At 43.0% G+C, this 19,816-nt stretch overlaps 1 protein-coding gene across 1 annotated transcript; it reads right to left on the bottom strand.

Moving 5' to 3' along the window:
- Nucleotides 1-248: 248 nt before the first annotated feature.
- Nucleotides 249-13,907, bottom strand: SLC25A46 (solute carrier family 25 member 46). Its single transcript, XM_035562634.1, has 8 exons — nt 13,561-13,907; nt 12,011-12,053; nt 9,768-9,825; nt 9,222-9,299; nt 8,396-8,496; nt 6,117-6,173; nt 5,579-5,636; nt 249-2,474 (listed from the first exon to the last, which is right to left on the bottom strand). The coding sequence occupies exons 1-8, from the start codon at nt 13,778-13,780 to the stop codon at nt 1,896-1,898; spliced, it is 1,194 nt and encodes a 397-aa protein (XP_035418527.1). The 5' UTR covers nt 13,781-13,907; the 3' UTR covers nt 249-1,895.
- Nucleotides 13,908-19,816: the final 5,909 nt, after the last annotated feature.

Below are 19,816 nucleotides of genomic sequence, written 5' to 3'. Positions count from 1 at the left end.
TCTAGTTGGCATCAGTTGAATTTAACTTCAAAAAGGCTGTTTTTATGTATTAAAAGGTGGAATTAAAAAACGGAGAAGGGCCTGCACAATCTAGTCTGAAGTCAATGACGTCCTTGCTTAGAGGAGGAATTTGGAGCAGATGACCTGCCAAGATCCTTTCCAAACTGGATGATTCTCAGATATGGCTCATTCTTCATACTTACAGAAACTTTTGAAAAGTAAAAAAAGAAACAAGTATTTTACCCATGTTCTTGCATGTAGTTTTAATTCAACATGGTCTTGCACTTAGGAAGGTTGAGGAATTTGAAAAAGCCATTATGAAGTATATACAACAAAGCATAACATACAAACCAGGTTTCCTTTGGGTGCCTCTTCAGTGAATTACTTCAAAATATTTACAGTGAATTCTCACTTTATTTGATTGCTTTCATTCTATACACTAAATTCTCCATTAACAATATTTCAAAACAAGTTCCCAAGTTCACTACACTTTCCATTTCAATGTTTATGTATTTTAAAAAAACATGGAAGTTACTTTAACAGTAAAAGCAGACTTGCAAATTATTTCAAGTCAGAGCTTATGAACAGCAACACTTTTTCACTGTTTTGCCATTACTACTCTCCATAAATGGTAGGTACTATACAATGCTTAAAGATTAAATGCACACCAATTTACAGCATTTGAAGATAAAGACTTGCTACAGGGAAGTGTGAAGAAGGCAACAGCCTCTCATATAATTTAAAAGTGACTCTCCACATGCCTGCTTTATTTGCTAAAAATCACACCCCCCGCAACACTTTTCATTATATTCACTGATGAAACCAACGAGTAAGTTATTTAGAATGATCAAAACTCATTTTCAGACTGACAGACTTAATTTTTTTTTACTAGGTGAAGAGCACAAAAATGGTACATTTCAGTAGTTGCTTGCACATGAACAGACTGAATTCTGCTTCACAAAATATCTAATCCATCGGAGACTTTAAGCAAAGGACGAGTGCTAAATCTTAAGTAGGTAATTTTGTACATATCCCTCCAATCTAGCAAAAGAGAAACTTCAGAAATGGCCAACTGATCATTTTCCTTTCAGTACACTTTGAACATTGATACTAAATACATTTGCAAGATTATTCTACTCTTAGATGGAGTAAAACCAAACTGAAGTTATGAGTGGAAAGTGGTCTAAGAATGGCACTTACACATGCACACAGTAGCCCCTAATTTTCTTTATTCACACACTTCAGTTACTGTAAGCCTTGTGAACAAACTACAAGACAGCCACATTTTTACATTCTGTGCAACTTTATCCCCAAAAAAGTTTTTATTTTATATAAAGCAAAAGATTCATCTTCTGCCACACTGCAGCAAAGTAAGCTTATATACTTGTAAATTATGTGATTTATGTCTACTTAAGTTACTTTTACAGTTTCTGTTTTGCTCACAGGTCCATTAACAGTGAAGCTGAAAACACTTAAAAGACCATTAAGCCCAGTCTCACATTTCCAAGTTCCTACAACTTACGAAATAAATTCCTTTAAACTGTCTAGCTGTCCAAATTAAATATCAGATATGATGTTTATAGAGCAAAGATCAGGAATTCATATTCATTCTATAAGTCAGTTAATTGGCAAGAGGAAAGGTAAATCCTCATTCCAACCATATTTGAAATTATCCCCTTTTGTATGACTGCATATTATATTCGTGTTTATCATTTTAAGTTTAAACAGTACTTTTTGAATGGCATTCATCTAAATTTCCAGTTTTTAAAACAAGTTCTTTTACAAGAATCCACAGAGTGGATTCTTCAAGCTTTATTTTCTATGCCATTTTAACAATAATTAGGTTAGTAAATAACTCAATTTTGTCCACTGTGCTAAATCCACACCTGAACAGATTAAGAAACATTTTGAAGCAGTGTTGAGTAGATAATTTTGGTGAGCTGTAGAACAGCCACATGCAAGGTATACTGTACTATAACAGCTCCAAATCCTTTATAAAAACCTAGCATTCCTTCTTCACGTTTTATAGTATTTATGCAGTCTTTCATCCCCTCATACTGAGTATTGATTGGAAGCACTTCATAGCCAAGGTCTGTATTGTCAATTATTGTGCGTGTCCCTTGAATATGAAGGCGATGTAAAACTGTCTCCAGAGGGTAAAGCATGACATCAGCACAAAGGCTAGCAGCAAAGCTAGCAATAAGTTCAGGAAAATACGCATCCAGCATGCTCTGCACAGAAGTAGAGCTCTCTGTTGGAAGGTTGTGGGAATTATCTCTTTTCAGAACAAACAAAACAAGCTTCTGGACGATGGAACTGATGACATAGTGAAGAACTCCATGTACAGCAGTTGGAAAAATCAAGACCATTAGAGGAAGGAGACGCTTGCTGTGGGGTACTCCCAAGCCTACAACTCTGCCAATTCCTTCTTTCACACAGTCCAGAATACCAGGATTGTCTCGAATGATTTCACTCTACAAGTAAAAAGGATTAGTTACAACTTGTGCTGCCCATTTCCAAACCCTGCTGACATTACCACTGCTTAATTTTACCTTAAGACAGTTATATATTTGCATACTACTATGTCTACACAGCTTTACTGGTATTATAAATGCTCTGCTTTAATGTTTTTGATATGTAGCATTCTTAATAGCAACCTGGCAAACGTGCTTTAAAAAAAATGAACCCACCTTAAAGAGCTTTCTTTTCATCTACGTTCCATTTATTTGTGTTATTACCAAAGAAATACAGCTTTCAGCTTACCACTGAAAGTATCACTCTGCACAACAATGATCATGTACTGAAAACAAATAATTCTGAACTCGAATCCCAGGAAGTGTTTACCTAACTTAAAAATCCTTTCCTTTAAGGTTTTTAACTCTAGTCTTTGAACTTGTGTACACATAACAAAGACTTCCTCAACTGAACCTCAACCAAGTTGACTTGCAAGATCATTTTTACTTGGAATTTAATAAATTCAGCTATTGATATTTCCGTTTTACTTTTGGAGTCTAAAATAGCACTTTACACGTGCTACCTCTCAGAAAAGAAATAAGTTTGTTCATATAATATAGAATTTGCTTACTAATTATTTTATCGTTATATTCCACCTATGCTTGCAGGATTAAGCCAAAAGATGTTGTTTCCCTTCCTAAAGCTTATAAAGATTTGGTGTTTTATCATTACTGTTACATCCAAAATTCAAAATCTGGGAGTTCTCCTCAAGTACGAAGTCCATGCTGGCTATGTCTTGATCACATGCCAGTACAAAACTAGAATACTCCTAAGTATTTTGGGCAAAGATGAATGGCATTTATGATCTGTCTGCTGAAAAGAGAAGCTAGTTCAAATACCTCAGAATATTTTGTTGATCCAGTCTTCAAATGCAAGTAATACATTGTAACTCCTACTTAGTTCTCTTGTCCCTCATATCACTATCACTGCACTTCAAAACTGTGCTTGATTTTGTCAAACACGCCACCATGTGGTTTGAAATGTAAAAGACATAAGCAATGACATGAATACAAACTTTTACCATTTATATCTATTTTGATAAAATATATTTACTTGGAGAAGCATGTCTATTAATGGTAGGAATGGTAGGGTTTATCAGACTTAAGACAATCAAAGTTAACATGAAACTACTAGTAACAAATCCCACGATCTTTAACTTTGTTAGTCTGTAATTCACAATTGTCCTCTTGCAAGCACAGAAATATAATGTAAACCTGTTAAGACAAGTTGCCTCCCTGCAGTGACAAATACAGCATGTATTATGGACAGATGTTAACTAAGACTATTTTTTCTGTGTTTCTGTCAAGGAAATTAATGATTATGCCTCCAGGAACTGCAAGCTACATTTCATACAGCACAGATACATCTATTCAATAAAATACTTACACACAGCCGAACCCACTAAGCCTAAAATCCCATCAGATCTCACTACGATTACTTTCATAAACAATGCTTTACAGAGATCTTTACAGAGATGATCACTTGTTTAAAAGGTTGGGGGAGATGCTGTTTTGGCTTTTTGCTCATTTTCCAATTAAGCATTGCTTCCTAGCAAAAAAAATAAATAATTTGTATCTTGTAACCAGAAGACAGATTCTTAATCATGTCTGACTACCACTTGTTGGTCAAACTACCACATCCAACAACACAGCTAACATTCCCTTGTTCAAAACCACAAGCAGCACCTGAACAAAACATCCTTTTCTGTGGCTCAGTAGAACTCAAGAAACAGGAACATTGTTCTATCACTGTTTCAAGTTCCAGGATTATGATTTGCTCAGTGTCAAGCTCTTCCTCAAGATGCAAGAGCTTCCTAAGCCATTTTCTCAGTAGGAGACCAATTAAATCTCCCTATGGCTTCCACAAACTCTCAGAGATCCACTCAGGCTAGATCTCTGGAATATTGTTTTCAAAACAATTCAGCGAGAGGAAGGGTGTTTCTTAAATATGAAGCAACTTTAGAGAATGTGGGCTTGTTGTTTGGAGTCCAACTACCCTACATCCTCCCCATGGAGGCACCATCAATCTCACCTATCCTGTTAGTACAAAATGTTGCCAGATCATACAGCCTTCCTAGTGCCTTCTAAGAAATTTGGATCCTCTACATAGAGCAATCTATTAACAGTCTGTACCTCTACAGTACATTCTGGAACTAAGTCAGACTTTTTTGCCCATTCTCCACAGAAAACATACTATTTCATAGACACACACCAGTAGTCCAATTGCAGGTTTCAGAAGCTGGGTCTAAATCAGTCTTGACCGTACTTACAAATTGCCTAAATGAAAGTGATTACCTTGGAGACTGAATGACATGAGTGACTATCCTGCATCACCCTCCCCATGAAAGCTCAACCTACAGTAAAAGTGCCATTAGCAGCACAAAGATACTTTCATAATTAAGAGCAACTCATTTTATGGATATAGCTGGAAGAATTACTTTGACCTGTACTTACGTACTGTCTTTCTCTCCCCAAAGAGATGCAACAACTCACTGAAGGACAATCTGCAATATGCTATGGATTACTCCGTACTGTTACAGAGCAAGTATCCTAGATAACACATCCATATTTTCCCGAAATTTATTTTGATGGCTAAGGAAGAACTTAGGTGAAAGTTTAAAAGCAAAAGCTGACTGGATGAAAGCAAGTCTGAAATAGTGGAGTTCAGTACTTTAATAAAACAAAGCTGAATTACCAGAACAGCTTTTTAATTGTTACTGGGGAGTGGTCATGCTAATAACCTACCTAGAAAGCCTTTTAATACCTTCTTAAAGACTTCTCTATGATCTCTTCTAGCATGTGCAGATGTAACTTGTTCTTATTTCACACACAATATATTCCAACTGTTTGTATTAAGCGTGCTTTCTAATTCTAGACTTCCACTTAAGACAGCACAACCAATATACCTATCACAGTAAATATTTTTTTATCGGAGTTGGTAGGTCACACAGCCTCAAGTAAAGCAGATGCAAATGCTACAACCCAAAGCCTCACTTCTCCACATAATCTATTTCATAAAAAGAATAACAGTATCTTTTAAAATGCTGTATATATTTGTAAATTACCTGCACAGTTTCAATCAGGCTTGCAGAATAAAAAGGCATTGCTATCACATGCGTTAACCTGTAGAATTAACAAAAATGAGAATTATGTTCATGACAATACTATAGTTTTATCCAACTCTGCACCTGAAAGCAGATTCAGGTATCTACCTAGTCATGCCTGAGGGAAAACTATAACAAACCATAACTCAATTATTAGAACACAAAATAAGCCGCCAAGATGTTCTGACGTTCTGTTAAATTCTATTCTCATGTGACAGATCAATTAAAGGCTCTCAGATATCAGAATTCAATTATTAGAAGCATTTGAATTTTAAATTAGTCTGGGTCCATACAGACACAGGAGAGTCCAGTAGGAGAAAATCTGTCAAACTGGCACATGCAATCAACATGGTTCAAAAAAAAAAAAAAGCAGAATTTTAGAATTACCTTACCCTGTCAAGTAACCAGAGTTGCAGATTGCACTGCCATACATTTAACAGATTTACTATTATTGTTTAGACAATAAAAAAGGTAAGGTAATAACTACAGCTATACTTACCCTTTGAGCAGAAGGTGTCCACCTATCTGTTTGAGGTTCCATTTATGTGAGAGCTCTCTAAAAAGAAAAGCAGTATTTACTGTACTATGGATAAGAACAATTACCCAAGGATTTCTTTCATGGACATCAACATCCAGTTTTCATATTGGTATTCTATTATTACTCTACAGATGTGTCTTTTCACTATGGGAAATCCTGCAGGCACCTACACACATTAGTAAATCATGCTCAACTTTTAAAATTTATTCAGGCCTGCTAGATTTTAACAAAAAAAGCTTTAGATTACTAGTAAGGTGTCTGTAGCTCTCACAGCTACTACCTTTAGTGTTTGGCATTTATTTTGCATCCTAATGTACTACCTCTTAAAGTCATTTTCAGGCAATATTCGAAGTTTTAATATCTCCATAGTTTTCCTTTACCAAAATATTCTTTACTATGTTCTGGTTTGGTTACGTTCTTTAGGGAAGTACACTTGACTAGAACCCCGCACTAGCTCAAGGCCATACATTTTCAACATTTTCATACATATTCAACAGCCATACATTTAGTAAATACGTATAACGTAAACATATTTCTACTTGAGATATTGGACATATTTGACTTGATTTCTTTAAAATAAGCTCTAATGTATTCAGTTTAAGTTCTTGTCCAGAAATAACACTTGCACATTGCTTGCAGTTACAATAACTTTAATCCAAGAAAGGAAACTTTATTCTTTGAAGAACTGTTGATAACTAGGAGGTATCAACATCTTAAATACATAGAATTTCACTTCCTCCTTAAGAGGAAGTGAAGATTATTATATATTACAGACACTTTGATCATATCTAATGAGCCATTGAACTTAGAAAACAAATGCAGCCAAACTGATGTGTGAAAGCCTGACATGCCAATCTACCAGACAGAATAGTTCCTGCAGTGGAGGAACAAACACAGAATTAGTTTGTTTACTACAGAACAACATCCAACTTGCCACAGAAATGATAAAGTACATTTCCAGGCCCCTTTACTAACACAGAGGGATGTTTCTTATAATACCATGATATGGAATTAGAATCATCATTTCAGTTTTTGTCCTTTGGAGCTTAGTTAAACAAAGCTTTTGAGAACACCTATGGTGGCACTTCTGTTACAAGGAATAACCTCCACCTCCCTGTGACAGCCAAACGATGCGTGCTACCACTTAAAAGGAAAGCATCCAGTAGAAAACTGTACAGAGTGATGCATGTACAAGACAACCATTTTAGCCAGATGCCTTTCCCAATCCAGTTGTGACTGCTCACATACTGTGGTTGCACAAGGATGGGGGTAGCACCGAGAAAGGTGCTTTTTTTTTTTTTTTTTTTTACTAACTTTTGATTATCTCAAAGTCTCTCTGCATTTCACTAGAAGTTCTAGTGACTTTATATAATAGCATCTCTCACACATGCTGCATACTCTGAAAGTATCTGTAACAAAACTGACAGCATGCTATTACATACTGACATGCACAGTTGTCAGCCCTTACTGTTAAGCTCTGGACCATTATAAAACAAAACACTGATAAAAAGCCTACAGACAAAAAGGCTTTATCACACACCTCAAAGCAGAAAGACATCACTGTTTTAACATAACTTGGGAATTTTACTTCAAAATAGGAAGAGCTGCAAATCAAAATAAAATACTAAACATCTAAACTACTACAGCCTAGGATGGACACAGGCAGAGTGGTGAATCTCTTTAAATTAAGTCACTCATTTTTTGGTTGTATTCCCTTTGTTCACTATTCTGATAACAACATAGATATAGCTGTTGGAAAGGAGAAGAAAAGACAGTGCTGACAGCCACATGAACTCTTATTCAGCACATCTTTTAATTTATTAGTGCTGGCTACTCTATTTTCTCACCTACCACAAAGCAAGCAGTCAGCAACAGCTCATTAGCTATGCACATTTTCTGTGTTTAGATTAATGAAACCAGGACTTTATGCATCGTATTTGCTCATACCACAAAACGAAAAAAACCACGAATTTTGTGACAGTGGAATTATACTGAAGACCAACTTGGAGTATTGTTTGTGTAGTCAGACCAGTAGGCAAACATGGCTTCCAGAAAGTCTCTCACTGTTTAATTACAAAGTTGTCTTTGCCAGGACAACCCCACAATGCTAAAGCCATCTATTCAATGTCTGATTGCTCTAATCAACTGAAAAGTTTCAAACCACCTTGTATTTCTGTTTGAATATAAGTCAAAAATTGATGATCATTCTGTTAGCAGCAGTAAAAAAAAAAATGCAATACCTTGGCAATGGTGTAAATTCACTGACAATGCCTTCTGTTCCCAGGGTTATTCCCTGAACAATGAATGTGCTGCCCATTCCTTTCCAAAGAGCTCTTGGACCCTGTGTTTTGAAATACGTAGTTATATTCATGCAATGTAATACTCGAAGTCTTCTCACCATCTTACTATTTTTTATAGATTTTCAGCAAATCCAAGCTGCACAGAGGTACAGTTCTACCGTTAAACTTCAGTATCATCAAATCCAGGGGACAACTAACTTTCAATTCTGAATAAACTTGTGTTAATAGATAACTTCAGTTGTCAACAATCTTGGAGACACCTATCTTACCCTATGCCATAAATTTAACACTATTTCCAATGAACAAAATTAACTGGAGATGTTAAAACACTCTCATAAGGAATCCAGAAAGTCTTTTCTCAATGTTTGCTGATCTGAATATCAAAACTTTCATTCCACCCCATTCCCCAAGACTATGCAGAACTGGAAATTCATACAATACTGTCTTCAGAAGTAGTCATTTAACACTGGATAATCTCTTTATCTATGTAAAGATTAATGATTTTTTAGATTCCCAACTGAAAAACAACTAGTTTGAGGGACCCTTTTATTTACTAACATCTACATACCCTTCCCACCAAGTAACAATTTTCACAAGAAAAGGTTACAATTACCTTTTTGCAACATTTCTGCAACTATAAATATAACATTCCCTTACAATTGCCACCTATTTAACCATCAGCTGCATGAAGAGCTACAGATGTCAGTACACAAACATGTTAAAGAAACCTTCACTGCTCAGACACAGACTGGCACCACACACTGACCTGTGTCTTATTGATGCTGTACATAATATTGACAATAGTAAATGGAGTGAGATGATAATTCCGAGCATGATAATTAACCTGTTAAAAATATAAAGAGAGCAGCTTTATAAACACACAAGTTACAACTCTGAAGAAAAAAGCACTTCACTTTCGTAAAGGTCGAAGTGACCAACGTATGAATAAATTCTCAATGAAATTTAGGGAAACAGGCAGATCTTTCAAATATTTGTATGCTGAAAATGTAAACAAAAGAAAGCATAACACAGAAAATATTTGAAACAAAACATCCTGCTAGTAAATGGGATCTGAAAGTTGTTTCAGAGATGAAGAACTCATTTGCTGTAATTTGTTTGTCATTATCCAGACAAAAAAGAATGCTCAAGTTAAGTTTCTGAACAGAAAACGTGTACACTACAAACAGAAACATGACAATGCTGCAGCATCTCCTTAAAGTTATAAAGCTTCCTTATACTTCACAGAATATGATGACAAAAATATCATAGTACACAAAAGAGTGGACTGGAAGAGGTAATATAAAAGATATACCTGACACTGACGACGTAGAACAATGCAAGGATGTGCCAACACATTTTCTGTAAATAAGCTTTAAAAGAAAAGTGTATTTAAAGTATTGGAAGCAACTGTAAATCTATTAGAAAAGGCTTGTTATTGTTCTCTAAGAACATTACATCAGTACTTGAAAAAACTATACATTACTCAGTGAATTAATGAGGCATTTTGGAGGGCTACCTCACAGTATACCAATACTACACAGGAACAAATACAAAAATACGCAACACATATATGGCCTTTCTCACAGTGAATATATGCATATATGTATGTATTTCTCATACACAAAACAATGCACCAAAATTCTTAAGCCTTTCCTGTGTAAAGCATGAGGGGACAAGGCCAGGCAGAGGCAGGATATTGGAAAGATTACTTTCCAGTTTTATGTTAGTTCTGCACACCACAGGATTAGTCAAGACCTTTAGCGAGGCTAGCAGATTGGTACCAACAGCTACTTTTGAATTTCAGTTACACATTTCTCATCAGAAAATGCTACTGTCCCTACACCTTTCCTCCTAGTTCCAGGAAACAGTATTCAACCAAGCTTCCACAGGAAAAAAGTTTTAGTTCTAAAATAGGATTTCTAGTCACAATCACATACAGAAACTCTTAATAGATTCTTAAAGTATCTGAGTGGGGTCAGAACACTTATCTGCATGTGGTTCCAATCTGGACTATTGTTAAGAAAATTAAGACCTCCAGACTTTACCAGCATTCCAGGTAACAGCTCTGACCACCAGCTTACTGGATCATCTGGGGCAGGTGGGAGGGACTCTGGATAAACAAGTATTAAATTACACAGAAAAGTACTAAGCCTGCAGTTTCATAAACTATTGAGCTAATCAGCAGTTTGCTGCTAACAAAACAGGTAAAGCTTTCCTCATACACCATTTGCTATCTATTTAGCTCTTCTGGTAGCCAACCCAACTAACCTTGCAAAAACTAACCTTTTCTTTTGGGTGTTTTCTATGAGATTTCTGACTCAAACCATGTCACAGCGGGTCTGATGAATAACTGGCCTGGTGCAAATGCAAAAGCATAAGCTAGTAGAATTGCTCTCAGCAGTGACATGTTGATCATCTCTCTTGACCAAAACCACATGCCTGCTGTATAGTCCTGGAAGACATAGTACTCAGGATGTGAGAAACAACTGTCAGGCTTCATTAATTTAAACTAAATGTTTTGAAGGACAACAGAGCCATGCTAACATCTCTCTGAAAAAGATCAGCATGTTCCTGCCCTATGGCTTCACTCTTTACTGCTCACACCTGAGCTCATTAGCTTGATAAGTTTGGAAATAAACAACTCTTAACATGTCTGGCCTGATTTCCAACCTCTTCAATACTACTGTAACAAAAAGGCTGATCCATGTGCAAGCTGAACCACTGTAAGGGAAGAAATGGGAGAAGGAAGACAGACAGTTTCATGACATGGGAACTCATTGCTTGCCAGAAATGGTCATTCTTATTCCCTCTTCTTTATCCCTTCCCTCTCTGATCCACTGCTGGCACTACTTCCAGGTGACTAGCTGGCTATTGCAGAGTCAGCTCCCAGGTCAATTAACCTGCTTCACAAAACAGCAAAAAATCATCCAGCTCTTTTCCCTGTCTTTGCCTTTTAAAGGAGTCAAAGTGGTTAAAACAAGTTCTTAGAGTCATCAAGGGTGACAACAATAGGGTAGGGAGCAGGACAGGCTAGAGGCCAAGTAAGAGGTCTTTCTCTTTGAACAGTATACGATAGGAACCTCAACTGCACAGGAAGCTGTGCACATTTGAATCCATCACTTTCAAAAACACTACCAGTAATTGGTATCACCATAATAATGAATAAAATGGATATTAGACTACTTGGCTAGATCAGTATCACTAACCCAAGATATATTGATATTATATTTAAGGGCATTATCTTGTTCTTAGGAAACATTCACATTATCTAAGTATATGAAAAAAATGTGGCAAGTGTGTGAACAGTTTTCTTGTATGATTTTCAAATTGCTGCAAAAAAGAGTTTCTTACATTCACTGTTCCTGCAGCAATTTTGAGAAACATTTCAGTTAAAGAAAAACAGAAACCCAAATGGATTTTAGGTAGTAGGTTTCTACAGGCACTTCAGTTGCTTAAGTCTACTGGCATAAAAATAACAAAAATGTATGTGGGATTATATGACAGCTACAGTCTCACTACAAAACAATCACTTAAAATTAAATACACAAGACTTACCTTGCAAGGCCAATACCAAAGCCTGCAAATCTGTTCAACTGCTCTGAAAGACATGAAAACAGAATATACAGATTGATAATCAAAAAAGGTGGGGAGGGAAATACCATGCAGTTCATCAAAAACAAACAAACAAACAACATTTTATACTGTACTTGCTTCAAAAAGTTAGAAGTACTAAACAACAACATTTATGGCAACTTAGCAAAAGACATAAAACACTATTCACCCAGGCACATTTGCACTTTGGACCGTGTTTGAATTTGTGCACTCTTTTACAAGATTTTTCTTGTCTTAAAACAGCTTCAGGAAAAAAAGGAGTCAAAGTGAATGGTTACAGTAAAACACAGAATCTTTTAATGTCTAAAAGAGCTAACTCCAACCAACCCCTGAAACAATTAGCATGCATGACAAGTTTGCAACAGCTCCAATGCACAAACTTACATGTATAAGGTGAAATTACTTTAAAAATCAAAGACCATAAGAAGAGAGAGACTTAGGAAAAGGTAGCATAACATGTATCAGCATGACATGATTTTCTAATCAGTTGTCTACCTCCACTCCTTTGCAAAAAAATAGATACAATAAAAACTTTAAAATTGCAACTAGAATAATGGGTTCAATTCCCTGTTGTTTGTTAACTAACACATATTTACACCTTGGGAATTACCTGAACAGGTGTTTAAGAAGAGCAGTATCAGTACCGTAAATGCAATGGAGAATTAATATTCAGCCCTGCAAACTACTGGGTGAAAGCAGACTGTGAATACGGCTAGTTGAAGTAACCTCAGTGGAGCTCCACAAAGCCCTCCTGTGAAGAACGATAACACTCTCCACTTGTAGAGGCTGGACTCAATGATACAGCAACTCCTTATCAGCCTTCTAAAATGCAGAATCAACATAACTTCCATGAGCAGGTAGGCCAGAAAAAGGTAGAGTTGAAGTATCTAGGATTGGTTGTGTGTTAGGTAGTGCTTTCAGGGATGAAAACTCAATTATGGGCTGTACACAGACTCAAAAGCCCACAGAACTACAGAGTGAAAAAAGATTCATCCATGATACAATCTGATTTTATCTAAGTGAGTCTTTCATAAAACTTTGGTGCTCGAGTGTGTATATATGTTGCTCCAGAACAACCTTTTAATTAAAGCAGCCTAGACTTAGTAAAGTAAGTTTCTCTTAGTTCATGTCAATACTACAAAGGCATAAAGCGATCCTGCACTTCTGAGGGCTTCCACCGTTTCCCAGGCAGTAACTAACACAGACTTGGAACGGGGTTTCTTCCTCGCATTCTACCAGCCCCACGGCTCTTTCACCACCAGGCACGAAGGCGGTTCTCAATTCCACGACCCACGCCGTAACCCCTGCGTATTTCCCTCAAGGTGACAACGAACCGGCCGGGACACCCGCGCTGCCTAACACGACACCCAGCGGCACTTCACGGTCGGAGGGCGTCCTGCCCTCCCGACTGGCTCTCCTCCTCGCCAGGCCGGGGGAAGCCAGCAGGGCCGCGCCCCGTGCCGGGCCGCGCCCCGTGCCGGGCCGTGCCTTACCGGCGCCGGGTCCGCCCGCCCCAAGGCCGGGCTCCTCGTTGAGGCCCAGCGGCGTCCCCGCGCCGTACGGCGGCGTCTTCTCGCCCCAGTGCAGGTTGCGGCTGCCGGGGATGTCGGGCGGGCTGCTCACCCAGTGGCCCGGCTCCGAGGCCCTGCCGCCGGGGCCCGGCTCCCCCCGGTAGCCCAGCCCGTCAAAGCCATCGGGGCGCCGCGGGTGCATGGCGGGGATGACGGTGGGGGGGAGGGGGGGGAAAGGAAGGGGGGAGACCGTTACCGGCGGCGCACCAACCCCCGCCCTGCCGCCCCAAACGCCACTTCCGACTGCCCGCGGCCGGCCGCGCCCCGCTGAAGCTGAGCGCGGGGGCACGTGATCAAGGAAAGGGCGGGGCTTGCGGGCGGGAGGGCCAATGGCGGGCCTCCTCCGGCCTTCCCCCGTCACCGGTTGCCGGCTCCATCTTACCCCCGGGGCCAGGGTGCCCTCCAGCGGCGGGCAGGCACCATCTTACCTAACGTCTGGCCGAGTGCGGTGCGTCCGCCTCGCTGTGCCTGTGCTGGGGCAGGGGGACCTGCTGCCCCCAGGGGGAGGGTTCAAACACTGCAGTATAAATAAATTGTGTTATAAAAACCACCCCGGCTGCTGTTTGTAAAACAAGTTCAGCCCAGATGCAGTCAGTGCACGTTGGGAGAGGCGTTGGGATAAGGACAAGCGGTGGTCTGGCCAGGCTGCCTGGCATAGGAAGGGGGTGGCTCTGGAAAGTACAGGAACATTATAGAATCATTAGGGTTGGAAAAGACCTCCAAGGTCATCTGGTGATAGGGTGGCTGGCTGGGGGATGGCAGGGGTACCGGCTGCTCGGGGTTAGGCTGGGCATCGGTCAGCGGGTGGTGAGCAGTCGCATTGGGCCAAGCCCCGGCACGTTGCAGTGATTTGTGTCTCTCTGGAATTGCCAGGGTGATGACACACCTTTTTCAAGCATTCTGCCATTTTTCTGGCATTTTAGGATTTTGCATCTGTTCAGGGGTGAATTCCCAAAGCACTGGAGGTGTGCACTACTCTAGATGCCTGCCCATATCCTCTGACACTGCCTGCCACTCATAACTATCCTGCCTCAGAACAGACCTCTGGATATCATTCCTAAGTAGTTGGTTAACCTTGGACAATACCTGAAGCGTACTCAGGAGACATAACAATAAGAACATGCTGGTCTGAACATCCCAAGGATATTCAAAGACCTGAAGAGCTATCGTAACTAGCCTGGAGGACAAGAGGCGGGTGAAGGAGAGAGGGAGAGTGAACAAGTGGGAAAAAACATCTCCCCCTGTCCCCTGCATAGATTGGCTCCCTGAAGAAAAAAGGTCCTTGAAATGCCCTCTCTTGAGAGAGCCTATGCCAAGGATGCACAGAGCATCCAGGCCAGTCACATTAGGGTGCTTTTGCCACTCATTCCCGGTTAGGCTCACGCTGGTATAGGCCTCGGGTAGTTCTTGATGCCCTTATGGTATCTTCCTGTTCGTCTTCCTGTTCCTCTGATGGGCCAGCCACTTTGGAGTAGCCTATCTCGTCTTCTTCTCCCTCCCCAGTCTGAGTAGGAGTTCCTCTGCTTTCTAAACAACCTGACTTTCTCATCCCTTTTTAAAAAGGGGCATGATGTTTGCCTTTTTGCACTCACCAGGACATCGCCTGACTGCCAGGACTATTCAACTACGATGGAAAGAGGCTTGGCCACTACATCAGCCAGTTCCCTCCGCACCCTGGGATTCATGTCATCAGGTCCCATAGACCTGTCCCTGTTGTGTAGATTCATCAGGTGGTCTCGAACCTGCTCTTCACTTACAGTGAGTGGGACTTTGCTCCCCCAGCCTCCATCTATGGGTTGAGGGAAATGAAAGACTTGGGAAGCCCGTCTACCAGTGCAGACGGAGGCAAAGAAGTTGTTGGGTACCTCAGCCTTCTCCACATCTGTCGTTACCAAGTACTCAGCTAGAGAAACTCACTCCTAGGATAAGAAATTAGGCACCTCTAATCGCTTACACACTCCTATTTTCACCCCTCAGTCTATTTGCACAAATGTAAGAGGTGCATGGTGGCCCTCAGGGACTCCTCCTGTCACTCCAGTGCAGCAGCCCAAAGGAAGCTGGGTCCTCTCTTGTGCTCTTCCTCGAGGCTCTGTGCAGAAGGGATGCCACCTCTGGCACAAGGGCTGGGGGATGGGAAAGAAGCACTCACACAACCCCTGAGAATTGGCAACAGAGTGGTTTATTGCTGGGACGTCTTGCAGGTAAGTCTGCGGCATGCCCATGGTGTTTGGCGGCTCCAAGCTAATGCTTGGGATGGTGCCTGCGCGATGACAAGTAGGGGGCTGGCCGGGCACTCCTGTGACGCTCTTTGTGCGCTTGGAGAGCAGAGAGCAAAGACATGCTGCGGGAGTCCCAGGTCTGTTCTGGCGGAGGTGGATCCACTTCCATCGGTTCCTCCATGTCTTCTGGTGGATCCAGCTCCATGGGCTCCTCGGTGTTGGGCAGAAGGCTAAGCCAGTCCTTGCCTTCCGTCTGGCATGTTTTCAGGCCAGGGTGCCGAACCAGGGGGTCGTCCAGTTGTACGCCTCGGTCCCATGCCACTGTCGGTTTGATTTTCATGTGTGGGTCCGACGCTGCTGTCTGGTTTCTGGCCCTGGCTGGGTCCCGCACTTTGTTCGGTGTGGTAGGCATGCCTGTGCTCCCCGCGTCTGTCTGGCTGATGGTCCTTACTTTGCCCCATGCCACTGTTGCGGCTATGGGAAGGCCCAGGCCCCCTGTCGCTGTGTGTTTGAGGGGCCGGCCTGCTCCCCGCATTGCTGCGGTGCCAATGGTACTGCTTATATGTGTCTGGGCTTGCTCTATAGACATGCCTCTGCTCCGCACGGCTGTCTGGACGATGTTCCTGCCTTTGCCGCATGCCATCATTGCGACAATTGGAAGACTCATGCTGTGAGTCGCTGTCTGGTTTAGGGGAAGGGCAGCGCATGGCTTGGACTTGCTGGTGTTTGAGCCCGTCCTTGCTGGGTCCTGGCCGCATGCGATGCCTTTGATCAGGAGACTTTTCCAGCTGGGGTGCCGAACCACGGGGTCGTCCACTTTCACACCTAGGTCCCATGCCACTGTGCGGTGGATTTCCATTTGTAGCTCCAATGCTGCCGTCTCGTTTCTGGCCATGCTTGGATCCCGCACTGCGTTGAGGACTACGGGCACGCCTCTGCTGCATGTGGCTGTCTGTATGATGCTCCTGCCTTCACCCCACGCGACCATCGCATGAATTGGAAGGCCCATGGCCCAAGTCGCTGTCAGGTTTAGGGGAAGGACGGTGCACGGCTTGGAGCTGCCGATGATCAAGCTGGTCCCTGCTGGGGCCTGGCCGCATGGGATGCCTTTGGTCCGGAAGCCTTTCCAGCCGGGGTGCCAAACCATGGGGTCGTTCACCTACGTCCCGTACCACTCTGCGCTTCATTTCCATTTGTGGGCCCGACGCTGCCATCTGCTTTATGGCCATGCTTGGGTCCCAGACTGCGTTGCGCACTGTAGTCACACCTGTGGTCCTTACGGCTGTGTGGCTGATGTTCTTGCCTTTGCCTCATGCCGCCATTTCGACTAGGAGAAAACCCAGGCCCCCTGTCACTGTGTGGTTGAGGGGCCAGCCTGTTCCCTGCATCGTTGCGGTGCCAATGGTACCGCTTATACGTGTCTATGGGCTGTGTGCCAGAGGTCCCGTGGGCACTGGTGTCTTTTGTGCCGCTGGCGCTCTGCTTCTGCCCATGACGCTTCTCCTTCTCCTCAGCTGCCTTCCTTGTTGGTGCTTGCTGGGACTGCATAGCTGTCCTCTCACACCAACAAGGGCTGCCTCTCGCCTTGCTGCTCCTGGACTTCTTCCTGCCACACAATCTGGCTGTCAGAGTGCCTAGAAACTCAGCGAGTGGCGGGCCAGCAGCAGGAGTCCTGTTTTATAGGGCCCGCAGCAAAGGCAGGGCAGTGGTGGCCACTGTGACCTCCCAACACAGACACCCAAATTTGGCCACCCATTGGCCACTCCATCGCAGAGGCTTGCTGAGGTCAGAAACCAGACAGCAGCGTCGGACCCACACATGAAAATCAAACCGACAGTGGCATGGGACCGAGGCGTACAACTGGACGACCCCCTGGTTCGGCACCCTGGCCTGAAAACATGCCAGACGGAAGGCAAGGACTGGCTTAGCCTTCTGCCCAACACCGAGGAGCCCATGGAGCTGGATCCACCAGAAGACATGGAGGAACCGATGGAAGTGGATCCACCTCCGCCAGAACAGACCTGGGACTCCCGCAGCATGTCTTTGCTCTCTGCTCTCCAAGCGCACAAAGAGCGTCACAGGAGTGCCCGGCCAGCCCCCTACTTGTCATCGCGCAGGCACCATCCCAAGCATTAGCTTGGAGCCGCCAAACACCATGGGCATGCCGCAGACTTACCTGCAAGACGTCCCAGCAATAAACCACTCTGTTGCCAATTCTCAGGGGTTGTGTGAGTGCTTCTTTCCCATCCCCCAGCCCTTGTGCCAGAGGTGGCATCCCTTCTGCACAGAGCCTCGAGGAAGGGCACAAGAGAGGACCCAGCTTCCTTTGGGCTGCTGCACTGGGGTGACAGGAGGAGTCCCTGAGGGCCACCATGCACCTCTTACATTTGTGCAAATAGACTGAGGGGTGAAAATAGGAGTGTGTAAGCGATTAGAGGTGCCTAATTTCTTATCCTAGGAGTGAGTTTCTCTAGCTGAGTACTTGGTAACGACAGATGTGGAGAAGGCTGAGGTACCCAACAACTTCTTTGCCTCCGTCTGCACTGGTAGACGGGCTTCCCAAGTCTTTCATTTCCCTCAACCCATAGATGGAGGCTGGGGGAGCAAAGTCCCACTCACTGTAAGTGAAGAGCAGGTTCGAGACCACCTGATGAATCTACACAACAGGGACAGGTCTATGGGACCTGATGACATGAATCCCAGGGTGCGGAGGGAACTGGCTGATGTAGTGGCCAAGCCTCTTTCCATCGTAGTTGAATAGTCCTGGCAGTCAGGCGATGTCCTGGTGAGTGCAAAAAGGCAAACATCATGCCCCTTTTTAAAAAGGGATGAGAAAGTCAGGTTGTTTAGAAAGCAGAGGAACTCCTACTCAGACTGGGGAGGGAGAAGAAGACGAGATAGGCTACTCCAAAGTGGCTGGCCCATCAGAGGAACAGGAAGACGAACAGGAAGATACCATAAGGGCATCAAGAACTACCCGAGGCCTATACCAGCGTGAGCCTAACCGGGAATGAGTGGCAAAAGCACCCTAATGTGACTGGCCTGGATGCTCTGTGCATCCTTGGCATAGGCTCTCTCAAGAGAGGGCATTTCAAGGACCTTTTTTCTTCAGGGAGCCAATCTATGCAGGGGACAGGGGGAGATGTTTTTTCCCACTTGTTCACTCTCCCTCTCTCCTTCACCCGCCTCTTGTCCTCCAGGCTAGTTACGATAGCTCTTCAGGTCTTTGAATATCCTTGGGATGTTCAGACCAGCATGTTCTTATTGTTATGTCTCCTGAGTACGCTTCAGGTATTGTCCAAGGTTAACCAACTACTTAGGAATGATATCCAGAGGTCTGTTCTGAGGCAGGATAGTTATGAGTGGCAGGCAGTGTCAGAGGATATGGGCAGGCATCTAGAGTAGTGCACACCTCCAGTGCTTTGGGAATTCACCCCTGAACAGATGCAAAATCCTAAAATGCCAGAAAAATGGCAGAATGCTTGAAAAAGGTGTGTCATCACCCTGGCAATTCCAGAGAGACACAAATCACTGCAACGTGCCGGGGCTTGGCCCAATGCGACTGCTCACCACCCGCTGACCGATGCCCAGCCTATTCCCGAGCAGCCGGTACCCCTGCCATCCCCCAGCCAGCCACCCCACATTACTTGTCCAGCATGACGCTGTATGGTACGGAATACCCCTTTGGCCCGTTGGGGTCTGCTATCCTGCTTCTGTCCCCTCCCAGCTCCTGCTGCACCCCCAGCCTGCCCGCTGGCAGGACAGAGCGAGAGGCTGAAAAGTCCTTGGCTTGGTGTAAGCACTGCTCTGCAACCAGTCAAACAACATTGTGTTATCAACATTCATATCATCACAGAACCATAGAACCATAGAAACACAAGGTTGGAAAGGACCTACAAGACATCTAGTCCAACCATCCTCCTATCACCAATAGTACCCACTAAGCCACTAAATCATAT

This window comes from Cygnus atratus, chromosome Z, assembly GCF_013377495.2.
Source record: "Cygnus atratus isolate AKBS03 ecotype Queensland, Australia chromosome Z, CAtr_DNAZoo_HiC_assembly, whole genome shotgun sequence".
Classification (NCBI taxonomy): Eukaryota; Metazoa; Chordata; class Aves; order Anseriformes; family Anatidae; genus Cygnus; species Cygnus atratus.
The sequence above is the reverse complement of the archived record's forward strand: the minus strand, read 5'-3'. Positions and strand labels throughout refer to the sequence as shown.